Source organism: Strix aluco, chromosome Z (genome assembly GCF_031877795.1).
Source record: "Strix aluco isolate bStrAlu1 chromosome Z, bStrAlu1.hap1, whole genome shotgun sequence".
In the NCBI taxonomy this organism is placed as follows: Eukaryota; Metazoa; Chordata; class Aves; order Strigiformes; family Strigidae; genus Strix; species Strix aluco.
The window spans coordinates 38802262-38829622 of record NC_133971.1 but is presented as its reverse complement, the minus strand read 5'-3'; the positions used below and the strand labels follow the sequence as shown (position 1 = coordinate 38829622).

Genomic DNA, 27361 nt, shown 5'->3' with positions numbered 1-27361 from the left:
CTGGCTGGTATGAATATGTTCAAAAGAAGCATAAAGGCACATGGCCTACTTTCACATGGGCCCCGATATATAGGCTTTGGAGAATATCAATCTTTGTGCAAGGTCAGGACTTCCTTTGGAGAGGAAGACTGGCGTGTAAACACCAATCCTTATCCTACTCTACTGGGATAACTTCAGTGTTTTTAGGATCCTCCATTTCCCTTGGAGGATCTGATGGTATTCACCAAGGTACTGAGTTTCCCTGTTCTCCCCAGAGTTGTCTGTCCTGAAACAAAAAAAGCAAACCAGGAGTATTGTTTCATGTTAGAGAGCTTTAGATTTGCAACCCTACTGCAAACCATTATAGAAAGTAATATATAAACCAGGCAGATTATAGCATAGCCTAATGGAAACAATATTCTTCATCTCTTTCCCCTTATTTGAAGAATTATTCAGCTTTTGCTGGTGAATATAGACACAATAATAAGAATAAATTACAAATAGAGGAGAAAAATACGTGCACTACAGGTATCAAAAGGACTTATGAAAATGGCAGATCAATGAACTCTAGCCAAGTAAGTTGAATGTGTATTTTCTAACCTGAGTTCAAGAGATTTAAACTTTACTGAGAAGTGGCTGTTTTCCTCCATAATCTGAGTAAAGACTGGCCATTACTAGCAAAACAGAAAATTCCCATTGATTTTACAGGATGTTTGCTAACTCACTTTCTAACTCTTTCCTCATGTAATCTTCATTCCCTCAGAAAAATAGTGGGGAAAAGGTATTTCTTCTTTAGCTGGAGAGCTGGCATTAAGAATATCTTCATTAGCTGGGAAAGCCAGTTCCTGCCCCAAATGGAAACATGCTTTGCTATACTTGAATTGCCCCAGCACTATTACCTCATGTGTTTGTGTGTCTTTAAAAGAATTATTCTGCACATAGATTTAATATTAAAATGACCTGAATTCTGAACCTGGGGGGTTTTGTGTTGGTTTTTGGTTTTGGTTTTTTTTTTTTTTTTTTTTTTTTTTTCCAGAATGTACGTGTATACAGAATGTATTTATAGTACAGCTTCTAACGGCTGCCGCTTGCCGCTAATAGGCCAATACTATGCCAGATCAATGAGACTATGCTTTCTAGGTCCATTATATCAGTAAATCAAGAGTGAATTAATTTTTTCCCCTCTCAATCTTTGCTGTCTGAGCGTTGGCCCCTCCCCTTATGCCGGTTTTCCTCTCCTCGCAATGCTTCGGGAAAGAAAGTGCAAGTACCCCTCCGCTTGCTTTGTTTAAATTATCTCCTTTCTGCCCTGCTTGTCGCCCAGGGAAGCGGAGGAGCGAGGCAGATGGCTCAGTCTGCCTGGGAGAGACTAACCTGGCTGCTCTCTGAGGAGGGCAGGAGGGAGAGAGCGGGAGCAGCAGCTCTCACTGCAGCCTGTTTTTTTATGCGGGCTGCCCCTTTCCGCTCAACCAGTACCGCCTGCCCTGAGACGCGGGCTGGTCGCCTCCATCCCGCTGCATTTGGTATGCATGAGCTCTGCCCTTCCCACGCAGGCGGCTGCTTTCTTAAGGAGGCTCGGTGGCCGCAGACGCGCTGCTCGCTCGCCCGGCCCAGCCCAGCCCAGCCCAGCCCAGCCCTCTGCCCGTGCCGGGCCAGCCCTGCCCTGCGGCTCCACGGGCGCGGGCGGGAGGGATGCGCCCGGGACGCCCGCGCCCCGGCGGGCCGGCTCCGCGGTAGGCGCGCACGGGTCTGCGGCTGATCGTCCGGTGGGATTTGCGGAGGGTCATGAATCAGACCGATGCTCCCCGGCCACTCAACTGGACCATCCGGAAGCTGTGCCATGCCGCCTTCCTCCCCTCCGTCAGGCTCCTTAAGGTAGGGTGACAGCCTGCTTTGAGAACCGGTGTCGCCGCTCAGCATCCCCCCGGAGGGCTGCAGACGCCGTTGCTGGAAAGTTAATTCCGAAATAGTCCCAACTTTACTGTTAATTAGCTTCCCTGCTGCCTTTGAAGCCCCTTGCGAGTACCTGAAGGTACCAGAATTGTCTATCCTTATTCCAGTTCGGCATATTTATCTATCAAGAAAGGTCTGTGAGAGGGGTGAAAAGGGAGTGAGGGATGGCTGGATATCACCTGTGCTTCTATTTGCCTTGTCATAAAAAACATCAAGCCGTGAACTTCTAGGGATGGAGGAATCCGTTTCTAAGGTGTCTTCCTTTGTGAACCATCCTCTGCTCTCTGTTCTTTGGGGTTACTTAGTCGCTAGGAAATACCCGAGGGTCCAGTACCACTCAGACCAACTTGTAAGTGGAATGGTATGTGAGTGGATAAAAATCACCGTGGTTTGTTGAAAGATGTACATAGGAACAGGGTCAGTTAAAGACTGGCAGTGCAGGCAGCATCAGTGAAACTTCCAGATGATGAATTTTTGTTTGTTTGTTTAAACCAAGTGGCACAGTTTTAAAGGTATTTTTAAATGTGCTTTCCTAGGAGATAATTATGAATGATTTGTAAAAATTATTTGGGATTATAGACAGCGGAGGGCTCTTAATCTCAGCGTGCAAAGTACCACTACTGCTGATGTCCCACTGAAGCCGTTTCAGAGGCATTCGTAACTGGAAAGGAAAATATCTCAAACCAACTTTTTGATGATAAAAAGGTTACATTAAACTGAGAAGTCTTCTTTGTTCTTGGAACTTCTTAATTATTTGGATTATACAATTAAAATTTAAATTATATAGTCAGGTCCCTTTAGGCTTCTGCAACTGTAATATGTTTTATAAAATGTTGAAATCATGACACTAATTGCAATCCATCTTAGTACTTAATAGTTTGGCTCTGAAATATGCAACCGGGTAAAACATGGCTACTCTAACAGTGTATTAGAAGGTAATGTTTGATATAACCATTTGATTTTGTGTAGGTAGCTTTGAAATTAGGTCAGTCCTTACTAATGCAACATATTTGAGCAGTACTGTAGTGTATGATAGTGCACTTAGAGACATATATTCCACGTATAGTTATTGTATATATCATGCACAAGTGACCATACTATGTATCATAACAGGTATTTGTCACATCCTGACAGGAAGGGGCTACTGCAGAAAAACATTTCTGTTTCCAAACCAGATGTATGGCTGCTGGGAGGTTCATTGAGAATAGAAAGAAGATAAAACCTAGATTGGTGAAAAATCAAAATATAATTAAATACAGACAAATCAAAAAGTGGTGTTGATTCTCTTGCAAAGGCTTCCCGCCCCAGAAGCACACATTAGAATATCCATATTCTACAAGTCAGATGCATTTAAAAGAACATAATTTTTCCTGAGGTGTGAGAACTCAGATGTGGGGAACATTATTATCACTCTCAGTATCAGGAAAAGAAAAAGAAGTCTGTAATATTTCTTTTTTGGCAGACAAATGTTGCCCCCTGTGTATGGTTTCTCTTCATTGCATGTTTTAAGGATGAACATTGCGATTAATTATTAAAAGAGCTGACTAAAAATTATTTTCTGAAGCTACAGCTATAACCTTTTAGGGCCAGATAGGGAGTGGACTCTGCAGAGTTAACAAGAGCAGGGCAAATAATCAGAGATAAGCAATCTCTGCACAGAGAGGGTGTGTGAGGTGTGGGAGAGACCACAGAAAGGAAGTGGGACTCTGGCACCTTCCTGAGCTGATGAGAAGAGCTCGTTGTTTGGAGAGGGAAATGCGTATATCAGCATCTTCAAGGCTCCCAATCAGCTTAAAATTTTGCTTCCAGTATATACTTCTTATCTTTGTCTTTTATTATTTAACATGCTCAAAACAAGTGATTCATGTAAGAGCAGGACCCCATTGCTACTTCCCCAAAAGATAAAATAGCCAACCTGTAGGAATTCTCTTGTCATGAAGAGCTATTAAGGAAAGAGTGTGATAACAGCAGCATTAAGTTACTAGATGAGCAGTATAAATATTTTCCTGTTTTTCCTCAGAAAATTTGAAAATTTTTATGTATACAAATTCCCTCATCAGAAGGGTGTTTGTATTCTTTTGTCTTTTGTATCTTTCTTGAAAAAATAAAGAAACGCTTCTTTTTTCCTAAATGAAAGGTACTCCTGTAAATCCAAAAACATTGGAAAGACAAGTGCAATAATCTAAACTCATTTTTTAATTGCCCAGTTTCCAAATGGATTAAGTGGTTTTAAGGGCTAATGCAATGTTTTCTTGGTAGATATCCAGAAGACCCTTTTTTTATACAGCCTTTCTCTGCAGAGAATGCCCTCAGTAACAGAATAAACTTTTCAAAAGCTGATATGTAATGGCACATTTTTATTATTATGTACTTTATCTATGGCTGACAAACTCTTAATAAATTTACAATGTACATTGAAATAGAGTAAGAGAATAGAAAATATTGTGTCTTTGTCATTTCCATGATTTATTTTAGTCTACCAGAACAAAATAACGAAATGACATCATTAAGTTCAAGGATACACCTTTGCCTGAACTTGTAAGAATGAGAGATAGCAGAGATTTCCTGTTTTACACATGAAAAAAATCACTGTAGCATGACCTGGACCTTTGTAATAAACAGCACAAACTTTTCAATAAACTTCTCATTGAGAAGACATGGCATTAAATGCCCTTATCCTATGGATATACTTTTAAGTGTAGCATCAGTGCTTTCACACTGATGAATCTAAATAAACACTGGAATCTAGGACTTGCATGGAGGTCTCGCACTTTGTGTTACTCACTAACAAATCTATAGGATTGTCTTGAAATGACTGTTTTAAAATAAATAATAAAAGATGTTATTCTGCAGGTAGGCTATGCCCTCATTCCGTTCTGTTGAAATGGTGTGCAATGCTCAGTTGCCTGAACTGACATTTGATATCGCTCTGGCCACCAGTGAATTCATTTGATTTAGATAAACTAAGATCATTTGCAGATGCTGTCCAGCTTTGTTCCCTGTGCTTTTCTTCCAGGCGTGTGCTCATGTTCTAAGTGTTCTAACCTATTTCACTAATACCCTCATGTTTAGGTAAGGTTTTATAACCCTGTTTTCTCAGTTCTCCATTTTCTAACAGGCACACAGAGTACTAGGAGCTGTATTTGAAGTACAGATCGAAACAAATTACTGGAGAACATTTTTACAACTGTGTCATTGGCTCATCCTTCACTGCTCCCATTTTTTCCCCTACTAAATATTTTCTGTAGCACGTTCCATGCTGGTACTTTTTGTAGGTGTTTCAGTATGCTTAAACACACACTAATGTACCGTGTAATGCCTTCCCATCAGAAATAAGAAGATTAAGGAGTGCCTTGAGCACATGTGCAGAGAGCGTGGCTTTGTGCAGAGAGGGGAACTGTTATTCTCCCGAGATGGTCAGGTTACTTTCCAGAGGTGGCTTTCCAGCCATGGCTTGTGCAGCTTCTTTTTTTCTACCCAAGTTCTGAAGCTTGTTTCTTTGTGTGTTTGGCCAAGGTCTTGCTACCTTGATACTTTTTTAAGTCTTTTAAGGAAGCATTAATATTAGTGGCAAGCAGTCCTGATCCACTTTGTGTCACTGTATATGTAAGAGCTATTGTTCCAGTTGCAGAAAGCTCTGGTGGTCACATTAATGTTTGTTTTATGGTGCAAGAGAGTTTCTGAGTCTCCACATGCTCAAAGAAGAGATTGCCTCTCAAGAAAGGAAGCCAAGTCCAAATAGCAGGATTTAGAGAAAACAGACAGTTTAGAACAATGTGTACTCTGACAAAATCAATGAATGACATCATACTAAAGACTTCACTCAGAGGACCTTGTGACCTAGGAGAGACTGCACATGTTGCACTTCTGCTTGGAACAGATATGATACATGCCATGGATCAAGGAATGAATAATACGCTAAAAAAACCCCTAAACTGAGAGTAGACAGAGGACTGAAAAATAAAATGTCTGTATTGTGCAATAAGCTTAACACCACAGATTGAGACACATGCATGTGTAGAATACTGTACTAAACATTTGGAAAGCAACAAGTTACCCAGTCTTTCTTAATAAGACTACTAAAATTTTTTATCATGAGTTTGAATTGCATGTCAGTAAGTAGACTGGGAAGGCAGAAACTTTGGAACGCCAGAGGAGAGGAAACAGGGTGAATTAGAAGAAACACTGTAGAAAATGTTTTGGCTAATTTTTCCTAGCATATAGCTCAATAAAAATGCCTTCTCAGCATTACCAAATAAATACAGAGAACATTTACCTAACCTGGCCAGCAGCCTAATCTAGCTCCAGGAACTGCTGGAAGCTTAAAGAGATCAGACACTAAATTTCTTATGAAATGGTGAAACTAGATCTTATATTTTAAAATAATTTTTATTTGATTGCCCGACCAAGAATGCATAAGGGGTAACACAAGAGAAAACTAAAAAGCTAAGAAATGGTTCATTAGAATGAGACACAGTGTCTTTTAAGTGTGAGAATATATATATATGAAATTCTGGCTGGGCTGAAATAGTGAAATAGAAGTTGGACAATATTTCTTCTGCTACAGAAAGTTTGGTTATGACTATAAAGAAGGTATCTGCAGGAATAAAGACTGGGGAGAATGTGGCAGGCTTTATTAAGGTGCATTGTGAAATACCACACTGTTCAACAGCTTAAGTCAGCTAAAATCTCATTGTTATTTCATTACCAAATACAAAGGATACTTTTAAAAAAATCTGATTTGGTAAACAATGAAAAGTTTGCTTCTGCAGAATGGTTGAAGAATGAAATGTGTTCTTTATAAAACAGTAAATATTTATGGTTCTGAACCCTCTACTATGAGAAGAAGCGGCTGTAAGAGAGGAGAAAGCAGTATCTTTTAGAGCTGATTTTATTCCTCACATGGATTTGAAGAAAAAGGTTCTTGGACTGATAGAATACTCCTGTAACTCAGGGAAGATACTTATGATAAATAATTTTAAAAATTATTTGTAAGTGGATTTGTGTACCATAATCATGAGATAGTAATGTTAGATTGTATTACGGTCTTCAGAAAGAGAACTGTAAATTTTTTATGCTATGTTATTCACTATCAATGAGAAAACGAGCAGAAGTCTAGACACAAAGGCAGTCAAAATGTGTAGATCCTTTTCTCTTAGCTAGTCTTTGATGTCCAGTTGACAGTGCGGTCTTCTAGCTTCCCAGTGTTTAATAGTTAAGAATTGATTCTGATTATTATTTTAGTTAATTTACCATATCCACCTTTCAAACTGCAACAAAATGAGAGGATAGGTTTACTAACTCGTGATTGAAAAACTGAGATACTTGGAACAAATCCCAATCCATACTGTTAACATTAGTGAGCTGGCACACGAAATGTTTCTGCGAGTAATATGCACATTACTGACAGTAAAACGAGGGTAGTAATTCACCTGTGCCTGCACTCAGCTGCTTACTGACTTAAACTGTAATAAGGAATGAGCCACCACTATGCTTCCTTCAGGAGGATTTGATGCATTCTGGGAAGTATTGACAGTTCAGCTCTTAGGATCAGACTACTTAAAACACAGGCATGTAGAAAATACCAGCCAATGTAACAAATGTTCTTGTAAACTCTCTAATAGAAAAACAAGTCACACCTCTCAGTATGGTGGGATGCTTTATACAATATGAGTGACAGATGAGTTTTAAGAGTACATATAAATTTCGTTCATAAATTATTTGATAAACAAACTTCTGTTTTCCTGCCAGAAAGATCATGGTTATATCTATTACAGTTACAGTAGATGTTGCATGTTTTTGACTCTAATTCACAGATTTTCTGGGGTGCATTATTTGTCCTTAAAAGCCTGGAAGCCATATTACCAGCAAAGAGAAAGATCTTGTTTTCTGTGTTCTGCTCCTGTGCTATCAGTTTCATCATATAAGGATGGCAAGAAATAGACCTGGCTAGGGCATTGCTGCGTCTTTGCAGTCTCCTGCTTTATCACCAAGAAATTCATTTAACACCTCAACTCAGGGGAGCAATGAATGTTTCAGTGTAGCTTCATAGCACCTTTGCACAGGTATGCTTCCATTACTGCTGCTCAACTGTTAGCTGTGCCTCTACTACTTCACATTTTATAAGCAAGTAATGGCAGCATGGTGAACACATTTTACAGCTGGGATTGAAGAACTGATGATATGCCTTTTGGGGGTTGCACATTCCCAAAAGCTGCTTATTTCCTGAAGTCATGCATCTCACCATTGAGCTGATCCCTCTCACGTGGCAACTGGGCATGTTCATGTGTAAGGAGTTTTTGACAGATTATGTCAGTTCATTTCTTCTGAAAGGGAAGGAAATGTGGAAGCTGATAGTGATTTTTCCTTTTTTATATACAGAAGCAGTCACTTTGTGTGGTTAATTCTTTCGTCCAGTGTACATTTTTTATGTGATCTAAGGTGAATCAGAGCTTGTTAACAGTTTGCCTTGTTGACTGAATGTTTTCCGTGAATATGACTCAGGTTGGTGACCACTGACTTGGAAGTGATATAGCAGCAAATCAGTTTCCACAACAAGAAATATTATCCCAATTAAGAAAAAAGAAAGGGAGAGATCAAAACAAAAAGCCTTGCAGTAGAAATCATGTTTCCATGGGATAGCCTACATGTAAAAGAGGTAGACACATCAGTGCGATTTTGAAGGAGGAGGCTGTAAGTCTAATAATTTCACACAGAGGGAAAAATAGTTTTGATTTTCAGGTTGGAAAAGGCTGTGTGAATGCAAAGTTTCTTCTTTTAAACTAGAGAATTTTGGAAAAAAATGGCTTTTCTTTCTAGGCCATGTGAGTGCTTCTCAAAAAGAAGTGATAGAAAAGGTAATATTAGGTTTTCAGTCTTAATGCACAGCTATGGTACAAAAACACCGGCTGTTTTAAAGTAAGGATCCAGTAAAAGCTACAGGTTTTATCCTTTTGCATGTCAGTATTATTTTGCAGTGCTTTCCCTAAATCCAGCTGTTGCATTAGTGTCTTTACCTTCATCTTAGAAAATACAGTAGGATTTTGCCACCTTCTGTGCCTCATGGCCAGTGGGCTACAGTGGCAAAGGTGAGGTATCACAAGGAGTCATCCAGGGTTGTCCATGTTTCCTGCAGGCAGAAGGACTTGGATCATAAATGATCTCTGCTTCCCTTTTAAGATTTGAATACTTACAGGAGGTCGCAAGTGGCCTCAATTCCTACTGGCCTTAGTAAGAATTGTTAATATATGAAGCACTGCACTAAACTTGCCTATCAGAAGGTAAATGCAAGTTTACTAATTTGTGACTGCTTGAGAGAAGCTTTATGGTCTTGTTTCCAGAGAAACTAAAAAAAAAAAAAGGCCTTTTTTATGTATATTAACTTGTCATGGTTTGAGCCCAGAGGACAACTGAGCACCACGCAGCCATTCACTCACCCTTTCCCCCAGCACTGAGAAAGAGAAAATGAAGCAAAAGGCTCAGGAATTGAGATAAGGGCAGGGAGGGATGACTCTCCCAATATGGTCGTGAGCAAAAAACAGGCTTGTTAGGGGAAGAAAAAGAACATCACTTTAATTCTAAACACTAACAACAACAACAACACTTAACAGACAGCGTAGGACCATGAGAAGCATTACCACATCTTAAAAACACCTCCCTCCACCCCTCCCATCTTCACAGGCTCAGTTTTGTTCCTAATATCTCTACCTCCTCTACTCAGCAGCGCAAGGGCAGGGGATGGAGGGTACAGTCAGTTCACCACTTCTTCCTCCAGGTGCGGGGGAAGCACTCTTCTGCATTCTTCACCCCTGCTCTACATGGCTCCCCTCTCATGAGAGACAGTCTTCCATGAACTTTCTCAGGTGTGAGTTCTTCCCATGGGCCACAGCCATTCTGGGGCTGCTTCAGCGTGAGTCACCCCTGTGTGTTGCAGTTCTCCCAGCGCCAAACTACAACAGCAGGGCCTTCTTCCCATAGAGACCCAGGGGTCTTCCACAAGCCACAGGTGTATCTCTGCTCCAGTGGTGACCCCCCATGGGTGGCAGGAGGGGGCAGCCCTGCCATCTCACCACGGGACACAGGGGAGTCTCTGCTCCAGCACACCTCCCCCACCTTCCTCTTACTTCCTTCCACTGACCTCGGTGTTTGCATAGGTGCCCTCCTTGCAACTCATCCTCACAGGTCCCCACACCCTCCCAGGTTCCCCTTCTTAAATACATTATCACAGAGGTTCAGCCACTGTCACTAATTGGCCCAGCCTTGGTGCAAACGCAGGTCTGACTTGGAGCCAGAGGAGCTTTGAGAAGGTTCTCACAGGGGCCACCGCTGTAGCTCCCTCCCCTGCTACCAAAAAATCCACCACAGAAGCCCAACAGAATAGATAACAATTAAGGCTGGTTCTGAACAGACATATTGCTTAAAAAATAATTGTAAAATGCTGCTAAGTACAGAAGTCCTACAAGCAAGAGGCTACAAATACAATGCTGTTTAATGTGTTAGTGGAATCCTGTATTAACACCATAAGATTTTAATGTTGTTCTACAATACTGTTCCTTATGTTTGAAAGGGTGCCTTGTGAAAAAATCAGGGCACAAGATCATAAAGTGAAGCTGAGTGGTTTTATTCCACCTGAATTGCTAACAAGACTATGCTACAGTGTAAAAAGAAATGCCCTTGGGGCTCTCTGGAAATTTATGTCAAAGTCAGTAATAAAGCATGAAATAAAATCACTTCATCGAAAATATCTTTCATCCCCCAAATAATATGATGACATGAAACAGTCTGACAAAGTGCTTTTAGCAGCTTCAAGGAAGTTACTGAAGAAAATATCAGGATTCTTATAATGTAATTAAAACAATCATCAGACTGATTTTACATTAGTGAGAAGGTGATTGAGTGAAAACATTGTCTTTCCATTGCCTTTTTTTTCACCTGCTGTTGGTAGATGCAGAGGGCAGGTGTAGTAACTTTTACTGAGCCATCATAATTAAGAATTTAAGGAGGATGCACTGCATTGTTTTGTTACAGAAGGATGCCATTTTTTGAACTCTGTGGTTTACTGAATTGGCATGGCATGTTGCTGCAGGGTCTGTTGTAGTGCAGTATCACACCTCAGTTTCCCAGTGCAATGACTCGATGTTCATCTTTGCATACAGCCAGAAAGACAGACCAAAACTACAACTGGATGAACTAATTACAGGATATCCTGAGGACCTTCCTGACTTTTCTATGATTGTATGTAGAATTTTCTGTTTTCTGAATCACAGAAGGCATTTTCCAAATACATTCTTGTTCAGATTTTGGGTTCAGTACTTCAAATCACTAGGTGGTGTCTTATGCAGGAGGCCATATTTGATGAACAGTGTTTTTTCTGGGTGCTGATTCTGTGTTATCACATTAAAACTGTGAAGATCTGCACAACCTAGCCATAATACTACTGCTTTTCTCAGGTTTTTTTTCCTATATTTCTCCCCACCTACCTGCTGGCCCTTTTCCTGAGCTGTATCACTCAAAGCAGTTTTCTGACATTTAGCTGCTTAGGCTGTACTCGCAAAAGCAATAATGGTGCCAAGTTACGATGGCAATAATGCTAACAAATAATTTGCTACGTGTAGTCCAATGACTGAGCCATCCATGGAAGAGGTCAATTCCCTCTGCCTGAAGGATGAAGGATCAGGCATCAAGACTGCCCAAAATGCAATAACATCATGAAAATGGGATACATCATGGAAAGAAACTCCCAAAAGTTGCTTACTGTATCCTGCCACTAGCAAGACGACTCCAATAGTTTCTTACAGGTGTTTGTCTAAGTTCCTAAAGCCATAACCCTCAGAGGCAATCTTTTACAATGACCCTATCTGCCATCAGAAATATTTTTCTGTGGTGTCTGCCTGGATCTTTCTTGCTGGACTTAAGGTCTATGATTTCTTGTTTTGTCCACTATGAGCAGAGGGGACAGATGTAGCAACCTTTTGTGCTTAAAAATTCTTGTGTTGTGTTTGGAGATTGGCTAGTTTAATAGATCCACTCATGACATATGGCTCTTTGTCATCTTTGAACATAGATTATTTATTCCACTGTTTCCTCCATGGAAGTTAGACTGAGATTCCCCTGCTGCTTGCTTTTTTCTCTCTTTCTCTAGTCTTCAGGTGTCTTACTGGAGAGGCCAGCAGAGACATGAGGGAATCCTGCTCAATCTTCCATGCTAATCCTAACGCTATAAACTGGAGAAGGGTTGATAAGGAAACAGAAGCTTTCACAACCCTCCTTCATTTCTGTCTCCTGAAGAGACTAAGTAACATCTCTGTTAAATTTCCTACAGAGTCTTTTTGATTTAACTGACTTTATAAGAACCTGAGGTGACTAAGTCTTCAGGGAGAGCTTGGGGGGGGTACAATCACTTTCTGTTTGCATGGTAGAAATATTCTTTTTGTTTCTTTGCATAGTAGTAAAATCAGTGGTTTTTAATGGTTGCATTAGCAAAGAAATTTTGAAACTCAGTGTGGGGGACAATCAACAGCAGAGTACTTATTAAGACACTGACCTTCAAGCATACATGCTACCTTTACAACATACAAATGAGGAAATGTAATGTTTATGTGCATTATTCTGGAATAAAAAGGTGATTTTGATCCTTCTAACACAAATTGGGGGGGTGGACACAAAAAAGATTTTCAGACATAGCCTAGTGGGAAGTTAAATGTGATCAGGTTATTTTATCTTGATACCTGTTAATATTTAAGAATAATTAAAAGATACAGATCTGATCTATCAAGCTGAAAATACCCTATGCAGTTTCTTATTGATGGTAACTGTGGGAACTTTAGCTTATTCAACATGGGAATAGTAAATTTTTCAGAGGATTGCTTTCCCTTAGAAGCTACTGACTCTTATTACTGACATCCAAGGGTAAGTTTTTTTCTTTTGGTTACTTTTATTTCTTAAGTAGTGCAAATTTCCAGTTTTATTTAGTGTTCAAAAATTCTGAAGCATTACGAAAACATCCCATGATAAAATGGATGTCTGTAGAATTAGAACAAATGAGAATTACTTGTTCACCCAATATTGTGGTCTGCCAGGGGTGTGACTACAATAGGAAGTCTTTAAGTAAGTACTGAAACTGAGCAAATTGTTTGCACCGAATTATTTGACAACTTTATCATCTCAGTGCATTAAATGTGTTAGCACAGGTAGTTTCCATTAATTTATTTAGGACTCATCTGAAATCCAGTTGAATCAATGGAGACACTTTCACCAGTTTTTAGGGGGTGTGATCCTTATTTGCCAGATAACAGAGCTTGAAGCTTGAAGCAGAAACAATAGTCCAGGATATGTATAATGGACATTACATTACTTTGATTCAAGACTGGGTATGTGTTCAGGTATCTCTGCTACACATAGATGGGTGCATAACTAACGCAGCAAATTTGTTTCATATCAAATCCCAAGTCTACTCTCTCCCTGAAATAAACGAGGGCAAAAAGCTGAAGCAAACTACTTATTACAATTAAATAAATATGAGTAGCTGCAGAGAAATGGGTGGAACATTTATTAATTAAATTGATAAGCAGCATAGCATAGGAAAAAAAAGCTTTTCATTTTCTTTGAGGAATGAGAATATGCTCGCTTTCCATGGCAGTTCTAGCCCTTGTTTGCATTGGTGCAATCACAAAATGACATTTTATTACAGTTAAACCACATTAAGGGTGGAGTGTTTTCTCCTAGTGTTACGGAATTGCATAGAGAAGTATTCTACTTTAGCTTGTTTTATGGAATATGCTTTATTTCAGTATCAGTGTGATCACTTAATATGACATTGCTTCAAGCCTTAGTATCTAGATTCTTTGTGACAGTCATCCCAACCCTAATTCTACTCTTAGCTCTTGTTACTAAATGCTTATTTGAAAGGCAGAGGTCATTTCATGTCAGGAAGGATTTCTTCCCTGTGGTGGTTTAAGTTTGACTGATGTGGCAGTTGGACCGCAGTTCTGGGACACTCTCTTCCTTGGACTTAGCCAAAGCAAGGTTGATACTGCAACACCATCTGAAGTAAGCTGGCCTTTGTCTCTTCTCCCATAGCATTTCCTCCTCATGATAAAATGCTATTGCATGCACTAGATGTGTATGTATAGTCTAGAAAAATGTCTCTTGCAGATTAAAAATCCCTGTTTGGAAGCACCTGTTAAGCATCATCATGAGTAAAACGAGCATTGACATTCTCAGAGTTGCTTTTTAATGCCTTATTTTTGTGTGCTCAGAATGAATATCCCTTGACTCTAGACTGATTTTTCAGAAACTGCTGAGGCAACATTCTCTGGAAATAATATTCCCAGTACAACCATAACAGCCCATTACCTTGTTTCCTGAAGCTGGAGAACCCACAATTGCTAAAATGAGGAATTAAAATGTGTCTGTATCAAAACTGCTCCATCAACATCTTAGCTCCTTCTGAATTTACTGTTCTGTGCTTCCATGATGCAATAGACTATGACTCTGAATTTCATGTTTGAGGTCTTCCGTGGATGTTCCAGTTAGCTGTTATTTAAACACTCGCTTCTTGCTGTGGGGGCTTTCAACTCTTCACTGGGAGGCCACAGGCAGCATAACATAATGCACGTGTTTCAGTGCAAAAAAAGAAAGACTCAGTGAGGAATGAGATACCCATAATTAATTCAGGTAGTTGATATGTGATCTGAATACTCTGTGAATACATAAATGGTAAAACACATTACACTTAAAGCAGCAATTATTATTATATCTCACTTGTTTTGATTACGTACATATTAGTGGATCTCTGCTCATACTAGATTTTTTTCAAATTCTATTCATGAAAATGGGTTATTTAAAAATGAAAACTTGAAGTAGGTTAGCAACAGAAATTTATCAACAAGGTGTTATAAGTAAAATAAAGCAGATGAAAATAGAAAAGTTAACATTAACACAATGCCTTTGAACTTCATGCACAGGACAAAATACAAATACGCTTTAGAATGTTGTATTACTAATAACAGTCTGTTGCAGAAAGTTTATCTAACCAAGTTAATTCTTTCACTAGCTGGTGTTTGCTGTCTGCTTCCTGATCTCATTCTGGAGATGACAGATTACTAGTCCCAGATCTGAACTGAAATTAGTTAATTTATCCATGTATACTTAGAATCATAGAATCACAGAATATCTAGAGTTGGAAGGGAGCCATAAGTATCGTCAAGTCCAACTCCCTTCTTCTCTCAGGACCACCTAAAACTAAATCATATGACTCAAAGCATTGCCCAGATGGTCCTTGAACTCTGGCAGGCTTGGTGCTGTGACTGCTTTGCTAGGGAGCCTGTTTCAGTGTCTGACCACTCTCTCGGTGAAGAAAGTCCAATGTCCAATCTGAACTTCCCCTGATGCAGCTTCATTCCATTTCCTTGTGTCCTATCACTGGTCACCAGAGAGAGGAGATCAGCACCTCCCCTTCTGCTGCCCACCTTGAGGAGACTGCAGACTGTGATAAGGTTCCCCCTCAGCCTTCTCTTCTCCGAGCTGAGTAAGCCAAGTGACCTAGCTGCTCCTCGTAAGTCTTGCCCTTGAGGCTTTTCCTTTGATGTGCTTCTTACATTGAAGCACCCAAAATGGCACACAGTACTTGAGGGTGGGGCCACACCAGTGCAGTGTAGAGTGGGACGATCACCTCCCTTGACCAACTTGCCATCAACCCAAACCCCTAGATCTCCTTCTGTAGGGTGCTCTCCAGCCTATCATCCCACAATTCAGTAAGGCCTTTGACACCATTTCCCACAGCATTTTCCTGGCAAAACTGGCTGCTCACGGCTTGGATGGGGACATGCTTTGCTGGGTAAAAAACTGGCTGGATGGCCGGGCCCAAAGAGTTGTGGTGAACAGAGTTAAATCCAGTTGGCGGCCGGTCACGAGTGGTGTCCCCCAGGGCTTGGTTTTGGGGCCACTCCTGTTTAACATCTTTATTGATGATCTAGACGAGGGGATCGAGTGCACCCTCAGTAAGTTTGCAGATGACACCAAGTTGGGTGGGAGTGTTGATCTGCTCGAGGGTAGGGAGGCTCTGCAGAGAGATCTGGACAGGCTGGAGCAATGGGCTAAGGCCAACTGTAGAGTTTCGATAAGGCCAAATGCTGGGTGCTGCACTTGGGCCACAACAACCCCCAGCAGCGCTACAGGCTTGGGGAGGAGTGGCTGGAGAGCTGCCAGTCAGAGAGGGACCTGGGGGTGTTGATTGACAGCTGGCTGAACAGGAGCCAGCATTGTGCCCAGGTGGCCAAGAAGGCCAATGGCATCCTGGATTGTATCAGAAATAGCGTGGCCAGCAGGGACAGGGAAGTGATCTTACCCCTGTAGTTGGCACTGGTGAGGCCACACCTCGATGACTGTGTTCAGTTTTGGGCCCCTCACTCCAAAAAGGACATTGAATGACTCGAGCGTGTCCAGAGAAGGGCAACGAAGCTGGTGAAGGGTCTGGAGCACAGGTCGTACGAGGAGCGGCTGAGGGAACTGGGGTTGTTCAGTCTGGAGAAGAGGAGGCTGAGGGGAGACCTCATCGCCCTCTACAACTACCTGAAAGGAGGTTGCAGAGAGCAGGGGATGAGCCTCTTTAACCAAGTAATAAGTTATAGGACAAGAGGTAATGGCCTCAAGTTGCGCCAGGGAAGGTTTAGACTAGATATTAGGAAGTATTTCTTTACAGAATGGGTTGTTAGGTGTTGGAATGGGCTGCCCGGGGAGGTGGTGGCATCCCCATCCCTGGAGGTGTTCAAGAGGTGGGTTGACATAGCGCTGAGGGATATGGTGTAGTTGGGATCTGTCAGTGCTAGGTTAATGGTTGGACTGGATGATCTTCAAGGTCCTTTCCAACCTAGATGATTCTGTGATATTCTGTAAATTTGTACATATAACCAGGATTACCCTGTCCCAGGTGCAGAATCCCACACTTGCTCTTGTTAAATTTCATATAGTTGGTGATTGCCCAAGCTCTCTAGACTATCTTAGATCTCTCCGTAAGGCCTCTCTACCCTTGAGGGAGTCCACAGCTCTTTGTAGTTTAGTATCATTGGCAGGCAATGTACATTCAACTCCTGCATCCAGATCATTTATAAAAACATTACATTACTTGACTTCCCATTTGCTATTTTACTCTAAATACTAGAAATAGCGGTGGAAACTGCAGTTCATGGTGGACGGCAAGGTTAAACATGAGGCAGCAGCATGCTCTTCCAGCAAAGAGGGCCAGCTGCATCCTGCATTGCATTAGGACTGTAGCCAACAGGGGTCAAGAGAAGTGATCCTTCCCCTCTATTTGTGAGACCACATCTGAGTGCTGTGTCCAGTTTCTGGGCTTCCCAGAACAAGGAGCATATGGACATGTTGGAGTGAGTGTGGTGGAGGCCACTAGACAAGTCAGGGAGTTTTTCCAACTCTCTTGTATGTCATGTGATTTATTCAACCATAGGAAGGGAAGGTGGAGGGGAAATCCTATTTCTGGCTTTCTATACCTAAAAGCAGGGTACAGAGCAGATGAAATGAGAGGTTTTTCAGAGATGCAGGGTGTCTGGAAAAGAGTAATGGAAAGAAGTCATCATAAGGGTGTTTAAGCATTGAAACAGGTTGTCTGCAGAGGCTGTAGACTTTACATCATTGGAGATGCTCAAAACTGAGATGTATGGGCCCTGAGAAGCCTGGAGCTGCCTGGCAAATTGTATTTTCCTGAGTTGATGTAGTTTTCAAAATGGAGCAAAGACTGTTAATCTTCAAAGAAAAAGTCCTTGGTTTTGCAGGCATCTCTTCTGTTTTAAATGTGGGCAGAGATATATTTTTAACCACTTTCTTAAGCAGTGCAGAACAGCACTGCAACTGCTAAGCTGTTATCACAGGAGCTTCTTGAATTCAGTTGTCAGAAGAGTCTTCTGAATTTACTCTGAATGCTTGGTGGCAGCAGAAATATCAAGGGTGAAAGGTGACAAACTTTGTATGTATTCTGTGGATGTGAGGCAGAGTGGTTTCTAGGTACACATTACATTGCAATTATGTATTGGAGTTGGTTTTGTTGTAGCAGCTTTGCAGCTGAGTGTCTCACAAATTTTTTTGGATGGCTGGTTTTATCATGATCGTAGAAACTGATTTACAGCAACAGGCAGCTTTCAGAAAGTTCAGGCAGCCATTGTGTCTCTGACTATTTAGCATGCTAGCAGTTGAGCTAGCAATTTAGATCTGCTGTGTGCTGTCAAGCTGTTTGTTATCTGTGACCTACTTCATTTCAAATTGAATATTTACTTGTTTATGCACAGTTATTCACGGTGGGGCTTTCAGTCATTTCTTTGGCAGGACTTGTTTTGAGAAGCCTTTATGAATAGGGCTAGGCACCGCTGGCAGCTATGGTGGAGGAAGCATCCCAAAAGATCTTGAGGCAGGATTTTGTCTCCAGGCTCTGGCTATCTCCTTCCCAGACAGAGGCACAAGGGTCTTGACTGTCAATGCAGTTTTGCTGCTGCAGTCATGCCCACATGGATGATAGGAAATGGTGTGCAGGATGATGAAGGACGAAGTGTCTGGGCTCTCATGTGTTATGGGTCCTCTTTGGATGATCCTGCTATCTACAGCAGAGGCAGTGGTTGATGTGGGGCATGACTGGGTAGAAACTGAGGCCTCCTGAGTAAATTGAGAGGCCACGAAACTATGGGACCAGGTCTGACAGAGGCCCCAGGCTCTGGGGCAGGTTAGCCCTGGTCATCTCAATGGAAGTGGCCTCAGTCAGCCCTAAGCCGTAGTGGGATCATTGCCCCACACTCAGTTTCCACAGACAACTTCATGATTTATATGGTGGACCATGGCCATGGACAGAAAGTCATGGTCCCCAGAGAACTGCTCCAGGGCAGTGCATGAGGAATAGCAGACAGGGATTACGGTGGGGACAGGAGATGTTACAGAAGCTTGCAGGGTTATGACCTGCCTCTGTCAGAGCTGGCCTTGGGTACAGGCAGCCAAACTCCTAGGAGCTAGAGAAGAGAGTTTACATTGGAGGATTGCATAGAAAGATGGTTTGAGGCCGGTCAGAGAATCAAAGCTCAAGGCCTTACACAAACCCTTGCATGGGGATGCAATAGTGATCAAAATTAATCTTCTTTGATTTTGGGGTTTTTTTGTTTGTTTGTTTTTTGAGAAGAAAGGAAGAACAGAGCACTGAGAGGTCTGTGGAAGATTTCTAGTCTCACTTGAATCAATGTGTCATTCTGAGTGTTTACTTTGCAAAAGAATTTAAAGCAATCTAGTAAACTTGATGTTTCATTAATTCCTGTTATCTTTCCCATTTTCTTTAGATAGGCAATTTAAACACCATTATTTGTACAGGTTTATTGTACATGTACACTCAGCTGAAGCATATTTTGGAAAAAAAAATTTTTTTAAATCTGAATTGTATTTTACAAAGAATTTTCACTTAAGATATATAGTATTCTTTATGAGTAAATATTCCCCCTTGCAGAGTGTACTGATATGACCAAATTTTCAGGGTAAACCACTAAGCAGCCATTAGACTATGGCTTTTTCTCAAGCTGCACTGTATTTGAAGCATTGATCAAGGAATTAATATGGAAAATACAAGCAAAAGTTTTTCTACCTTAGTGAAAATAAAAATTCAGTATTATTCCTGCACTCCCAACCTCACTGTTCCTTTTTCAAGAAACATCTTTCTTGAAAGTTTAAGAATTGTTCCTTCAGTACTGGTATTGGGACTCATACCCATCAGCTGCTGTTTGTTTGTAGGGCAGGCCTTTTTTTTTTCCTGATTGTTACACATTCCATTGCCTGAAGTAGTTTTCTCTTAAGCTTACTATATGTTAATAAACCAGTGCTGTGGAGGAATCACTCAACTCTAGCTAAGCTGGATATATTCACATACACGCTCATACATCTCATAGTCATAGTGCTATCTAGGACATTGCATCTTAGAATGATGGTGGGTACAGTTTGAAGAAGACTGTATGATGTAAGAGATTGCAAGTATAGCTATTAGTCTTCTATTAGAAGGATAAGGAAAATAAAATCTGTATCCACTGAAGGTATGTTTGCACAGCAGAGGGAACAAGAAGTCTTCAGAAGTCTCCACCCTGATTATAGCTCTGTACTGAGATACTGAAACTCAAACCTTCTGAGTCAAAATGCTTTCAGATGCTCTGAAAGAATTATCTCCCCCCCCTCTTCCCTCCCTCTTGCCAGGAACTGTTCAGAGGCTGTTTTCCTTTTCTTCTCCTCTCCTTAAAAGATGAGCTAGTGACTGTACCTGGAAGCAAAGTATCAACTCACAGTCAGTTCTTCTGAAGGATCCTGAAGGATCCTTTCTGAAGTACTGTAGTAGCAACACCTGCGGTTTTTTTTCCAAAGCTAGAAGATCTAGTGAGATAATTCCACTTCTGAAGCATGGAGGATTAATCACCTGTTAAGGTTATGCAGCTGTATCCAGCCAGATGACATACGAGTTATTCATCACTTATTCATTGGGCCTTGGGCATCGATGATGCTTTGAACTCTGCTGTTTCTTCCCTTTGACATATGACAAAGGGTTTTGTGAGGATTGAAAGTGTTTTAATTAGAACTAATTCAGCTAGAGATATGCAATATACTGAAGGTCAGATCATTTCTTTTCCAAGTGGCTTTGAATTCTTTAAAAATATTAGAAATGGATCTCATTTCTCTTTTTAAAATATTTTCTCAATGGGAGGAGGAAACAAAAACTCAGTGCAGTGAATTAGAAGGATGGTTTCCTCCTCTTTATTTGAAGGAAAAGACAGAGAAATATTATTTTTCTTAGTAAATATATGGTCTGGTTTATGACAAAATATAGCAGTTCTGGTACAATTCAGGTAAAAAAAATAATTCTTGGATTCTTAATTAAGTTACTGTTTGGATCACTCAGTGTGTTTAAATATGATGTGCTCTATCAGTAGTCATTATTCCCATTGACAGTTAGATGCGTAAGAAACATTGTATTCACCTCTCAATATTTTACAAACCCATGCTTGAATTTGTACCCAGGAAAAGTAGTGGGACCCCAGAACAGTACCTTCTCAGTTTGTGATGCTTTCATGTTGTATGAACCAACAAATTTAAGACTGATAAATTTACCAAGAAATCTTCAAAGGAAACTCAAAGGAATAAAGAAGGTAGCATTAATGATTCAATATGTCATTCAACGAGTTGATTCAGTGAGCTCACAGAGCTCACAGTGAGCTCACAGCTCACTGAGCCAGTGAGCTGAACCAATACTTCAGTATAGTGTCAGGTGGACTGTATAGCTTTTTCTGATGGAACGTAAAAAGTAAGGTTCAGCTCATTCATGTAATCACTAAGAACCCACAGTTATGTCTTGGGCAAATTTACTGTTTTGCATAACTTGGAGTGGGTATGTATTTGTCAGATTTGAATGACCTGTATTTCATTGGTAAGAAAGTTTACCTAATCATCTGCGTATTCCAGCCAAGACCTAATGCTTTTTTGTGACAGAACACACAGTTTGCACAGATAATTTGTTCTTTGCTCAGGGTTTTTTTAATTTTTTTTTCCCAAACCTTCACATGTGAAATATAATAAATGTTAAGTTACTGTTTCCAAGGCACGCAGAATGAAGATATAAATATATGAATAAACTATTTATGAGGTATGAATCTCTAGCTAAGAAAATGAAGAGTTTCTGATATAACTACCTTAGATTTTTTTAATATGAAAATTAGATACATACTTATGAAACCTTGATTAAATTAAAATTGTCAGCAGAATGTAAGATCATTAATAATAATAATCTGCCTATTCTTAATCTCTGCAGCATGATACATGTAACTGATCTGAATAAAACAAGATTCAGTGTTTTCCATACCCAGTATCTGTTCGTAAACAAACAAATAGAAAGCAGTCTAAACGAAATAAGCTTAATCTAAACTCTAATTTTGTCCTAATCGTGTAATTGCTGCAAGCAATTACCTGTTAAAGGAAAAAGAATTAAGAGAAAATCTTGTTACTTTATTCAGAATGGCTTTTGTTTGGAAATGGTTATGCTACCCCAATAAACATGTTAATTGCCAGATGCTGAATGCTTGCCCCTTTGTCTCACCCCCAAGTCCTGAGAGACTTCACTGAGGTACATACACAAACAGCATGGAGACCTATTGTATCAGAGAACATGCACTGTTTTAAGTTGCAACCTTGGCTGCTTTTAGCTCAGGTGGTAGCATGTCCTCATTTTCTATTTTATGGTCCTTGCATCTTTCCTTACTGGAACCATATAATTGCAAAACAAATTAGGGGAAATTAGGCCCAGAATTCTGCCTCTATTCTTCTCTAGACTCTGGGTTACCTCTACCTATGACACAAACATTTTGCTGTGGTGCTGGGATATGAAGCTATAAAATGAATTCTGTTGTGAAAAAATGTATGGTGATTTGAAAATAAAGTTCAAGAACAACTTCAGCGAAAACACCAAAGTAGGTAGTTTTTTAAAAAAGTAGATAATGCAATGCATAGCAATAATCAACAATATATTGATTGCTTTTCTTTGTGCCCATATACATAACACAAATGATAGTATTTACTCAAAAATATAAAACAACAATTAATTTCTTAAAAAGCAGATAGTGATAACAACAGAAAAAAAAAACAACAAACAACGAAGAAAAAAAAGAAACAAACCAGAACTTCTGATAGTACTGAAATTCGGCAAATATTTGAATTCTTTTCATTAATGCATGCACTTTAAAAGATTTTTCTCCAAATTAAGAATATCCCATCATTTGCTATGAAAGATAATGTCTGCTTCAGGAAGCTGAAGTATAAGGATTGCAGACTAAAATTAAGGTAAAATAGTAAACCTGCAAGAGAAAAGATTAGAAGGGTGATGTTGAATTAAATATGATAGTAAACACCATTGCATACATTCTTCATATAGTAAATCTACACCGCACATTCAAATTTACACTACTCATATGGTAATGTATCATATCCAGGTTTTCAGCTGCGGAATAGGAAATGTTTCCCAAGCTGCAAGACAGATTTTTACAAAGTTGATTCAGTTTTCATTTCTTATTGAGATTGTTTATTTTGGCTCGCTGTAGGTCATTTGTATAAGTATGTACAGTGTTTTTGTTACTTACTCAGTTGTCTGAATTTTCATAAATTAATAATGTACCAACAAAAATAATGAAGATGTACTTTTTTTTTTCCCCTTTGTGGTATTAGTCTATAAATTTCATTTGTTCTTGATATATTGCTGTGGGGATGAAGAGGCTGCCTTTATTCAGAATAATATCGTTAGTCTGATGTGTTTGTGTGGTATCTTCAAACATGGTTGGATCTGGCAATATTTCAACACAAAATCCTAAATTCTATGGAGATGGTCAGAGAAGGTGCCTGTACAGGCTATGCTAAGACCACACTCAAATGGCACTAATTTTTCAGTCCCTGTACCTGGATTATAGACAATTCTGCTAAGATGTAGTGTCTTATTTTGTAGAATTAATGTGATCTATTTTTGTGTATTTATATACAAATAATTTGTGATCAACTGAAAACTCTCACTTTGAGCTACTAGTGAAAAATGTGTCTCTCACGAGTCTGCTATGCATTATTTCACAGGAAACATGGTATCATATTTTCTTAGTGGACTTCCAACATTCTTATCCATTTGGTGCATTAAAGTATATGCTATCTTGAATTCACCTCAGTTACAACTATTGCTTGGGTGTTGAAACTAACAAAGACAAGAAGGCTTCCATGATCCTTCTATGATTTGAAACTCAGGTTTTGAGAGTGATGCAATTTTTTTCAGTTCTCTTTTGAATAAGTCTAGTCCAAATATAGTGCTACTGATCTCAACTGGCAAGTTTTGTAGGTCTTTGGTTATTCATGCACTTCATTTGTAAGATACGTGCTTCTGCTCAAATCAGTTGGCAGCCCCAGCTGTGCTAATTGCACACTGTTCTGGAGGCTGGCAGTGATTCCAGTTCATTGGGTTGCATATAGCATATGAAGATACAGTTGACTTCTTTATTATCACTTTATGGACCATCATGAGGCATCCCTTGAAGAAACTCATTTTTGTTTGATTGTCTTACCTACCCCACAATGTGAAAATTTATGACATCTGTTGACAGTTGATTTCTGCCTTTATTATAACAATGCAAATCTCCACAAACCCACAGATTTCTATTGTACAGGACATTTGCTTTTGTGTAGAATGGTTTACTTTTACAGAGCATCTTTTCCATCTGGGTGACTTGTCTTTTCATGTTACATGCACTTTGTTGCACATTCACAGTTTGCATTTATTTTCTTTAAGGCCTGTAAATCAGGCATTCCTGGTTGTCTGCTGTGTAACATGAGATCTATAAGGCAGAGTTTTGTCCTTGGCATGATATCATAGTTTATATGCAATAGAAATGTAGTTATTTTTTCAGATCATCACTTTGTCTGTGAGGCTTACCTCTTTTGGCCTTGATTTCCAAATATTAATATTCAACTAGTAAACCAGCATTAGGTTGCTTTGTCGATATATGTTGGATGTGATGAGCTGCCTTTGAGTATAAAATGTCTGGCTGCTTCTTCTGTGCATATAGTGTATGTTCTGCTTATATTTTCTGGTGCTTCTTTTCTTCTGGTATTTTTCTAGCATGCAGCTCTTTATTGTTATAGTCCTCAGTAGACCTGAACAGAAAATAATTTCCTTATCCTGCCAGAAGCATTGCGATTTCATAAATTCTTTCCTACTCCAGAACAAACGTGAGATCACTAACCCTTCCCTTGATGACTCCTGAGACATATAGGAAACCTCAGTTCAAAAGGTCCTCTAGTCAATATTAAATTATTATATCACCTTTCTTTATTGTGTGTTCCAATAAGTAACTACTGGTAAACTCCTGCAGATAATGTAGGTGGGGTTTTAGTAAATTGCCTGTTATTTAATTAAATAAATTTTTCTTCACTGTAATTAAAACATGATGAATTTTTAGGACTAATTTTCTTCTTATTTAAAAATATAAGATTCTTATGTAATTCAAGCAGTTTAAACATCAGTTAGTTAAAAAAAACCCCATAAAATATTAAATACTTCAAATGCCTTTTTTTTCCCTGTTTGAGATGAACCTATATTTCAAGAACTACTATCCTTTACAGGGATCTTTACCAATTTCCAAAAACTAAATTAAACTCTTATTTATTAAATGCAAATTAAGAATTAGTAAATGATATTAAGCGAGTACTTTTGGGCCCATTTCAGCTTAGGCAGAGCAGAGACGAGGTCACAGGTGTTTGTGGGCATGTTACACAAGCCTTGTATTTGACATAGGCTGCTTATTTTTTCTGTTACCCAAATTCTGTGCCCACTCTCATCTTGATGAGTGTTTGTTTCCTGTTCAGCAAAGAGCAAAGGAACAAAACATTCCACATCACTTAAAATCATTTTAGTTGATTCTTTCAGATCAGACAACTATTTTTCAGCCTCTGTGGGGAAACAACTTTTTAAAAAGTAGGGACTGTCTAATGGGTTTTTTGGGGTTTTTTTGGGCTTTTTTTGTTTTTTAAGGAGTCCCCTCATGAGTGCTTCACATCTAGCCCTGCCTGCTCTTCTGTTTTGAAACTAGTGTCTGTCTCCCAGATGCCCGTGACACCTTCTTTTGTAGTACTGAGCCAGCAGCTTCTCTTAGTCTTTTAAAAATGACAATGCATTTTGTTTACGTGTCTCTACAAGAGATCAACAGGACGTCTTCTGCAAGACTAAAAGGGAAAATACTGGAAATAAATTTTGGAAAACAGCAGGATTTGGTTCAAAGTGATTTGTGTTTGAAAAAATACATAATATAGCTCACAGCCCTTTACCAGCTTTCTTTTATACATCTGATTTTAAGCTGTCAAAAGCTAATGGATGTTGAAAGGGGAGAACCTTTCCTGCTTCTTCAATTTGGGGCTTTTGCACTCCTTAGCTTTCTTCTTGAGCAGCAGCAATCAGAAGTGATGTTGACGGGATCAGCAGGCACGTTGCTCTGGTTGCCCTTACTTGTTCATTGTGTCAGTACAATTCATCAGTCTATTTTTTTTAAATTTTGACTTGACTTTTAAATGTTTCTGAAAACATAGTCCTTAACAGGCCAGACTGTTCACTGTCTCACATTAGTCTTACACAGCTAGCAAGTCAAAAACACTTGGTGTTGGTATTTGTATACAGTGCAGCTTCATGACAGATACATCTAATCAATTTTAAACCAGCAAACTTTTACACAATATTTTTTGATGTTTCTTCCTTAATCTATTTTTATTTATTCTGAGTACAAAGGGTGGGTGCACGCATATACATATATATATTATGCAGTTTACTTGTATGCAAGTTCAATATGTAAATGCAATTCATTCTCTATGTGTTTTATCAGTAGTGAAAATGTTAACAGGAAGACTGAGACTGGATAAGTAATGATGAACAAATGCTTTTCTCTCTCTTTAAATCATCTTAAATTGTGACCTGCAGGAGGATCAACAGTGGTGCTGGTTATAAAGTAAGCATATGGCAGATGTTACCATGATTTTGTTAGAGCAGTTAATACCAAGACATCACTGTCTTAAAAGATCCTGGAGACAAGTAATTATTTTAAAGGGAGAGACGTAGAAAGGCAGGTACAATAATGACTTTATTTCCATATGGCTTGCAGTGAATTTTGTTTTCTTTCAGATGGGAGTTTTTACCTTTGTCACTATTCCTTTCTTTCTCTTCCATCCTCAGTAAATCTTGTTTAAAAACCAAAAAGATCCTTCACTAAAATCTATGTGACTTTGTACAAGCCATTTACAAGTACAGATAAAAATTTCTTCGCTATGCTGCTTCAATATGTGCCATTTTATCTTCCTGTGCCCTTTTTGAAAAAGTACAACCTAAGGACCTGAGGCTCCTAAACAAACCTGAAGATGATCAGTGTGTTTTTCTATATTCTCATAGGCATTGAGAAGAGTAGCCCAGTGTTAGAAAGTACAGACAAGGAGATAGATTCCTTGTCTGGGTCCAGGAATGAGCTACCTAGTCAGGGGGAAGTATGAGCATGCAGGCACAGTTTTCTGTGTGGTGCTAGAAAAACAAGAATTCTATAAATACTAAATTCTTGGTAGGAAGGATGGTAGCCACTGGAAAATGCTGCTTTTCTCCTGAGAAAGAAGCATTTGGAGCCTTCCTTATTCCATTTCTGGCCCTGAGGAATGTGGGGAGAGATCTCTGAAAATACTGAAGGTCCTGGGGAGGAGAAGGTGTGACTAAGGGCAGTCCTGCAGTGCATACCCAAGAATGCTACAAAGCTGAATACTTCGGGAATTTTGTAAGTTTTGAAGGCTGGGGTTTGCAGGCAGGTGTTCAGATGTAGTTCTGCATGGTAGCTGTTTTTTTAAATACTAATATAGT

At 39.6% G+C, this 27361-nt stretch overlaps 1 protein-coding gene across 1 annotated transcript in view; it reads left to right on the top strand.

Annotated features, from left to right (window-relative positions):
• The first annotated feature begins 1475 nt into the window (after positions 1–1475).
• TRPM3 (transient receptor potential cation channel subfamily M member 3) overlaps positions 1476–27361 on the top strand; it is a 308698-nt gene continuing 282812 nt past the window's right edge. The window contains exon 1 of the mRNA XM_074812093.1: positions 1476–1854. Within this exon, the coding sequence (XP_074668194.1) occupies positions 1765–1854 (90 nt within the window). The 5' untranslated portion in view covers positions 1476–1764. The remainder of the gene's footprint in view (positions 1855–27361) is intronic.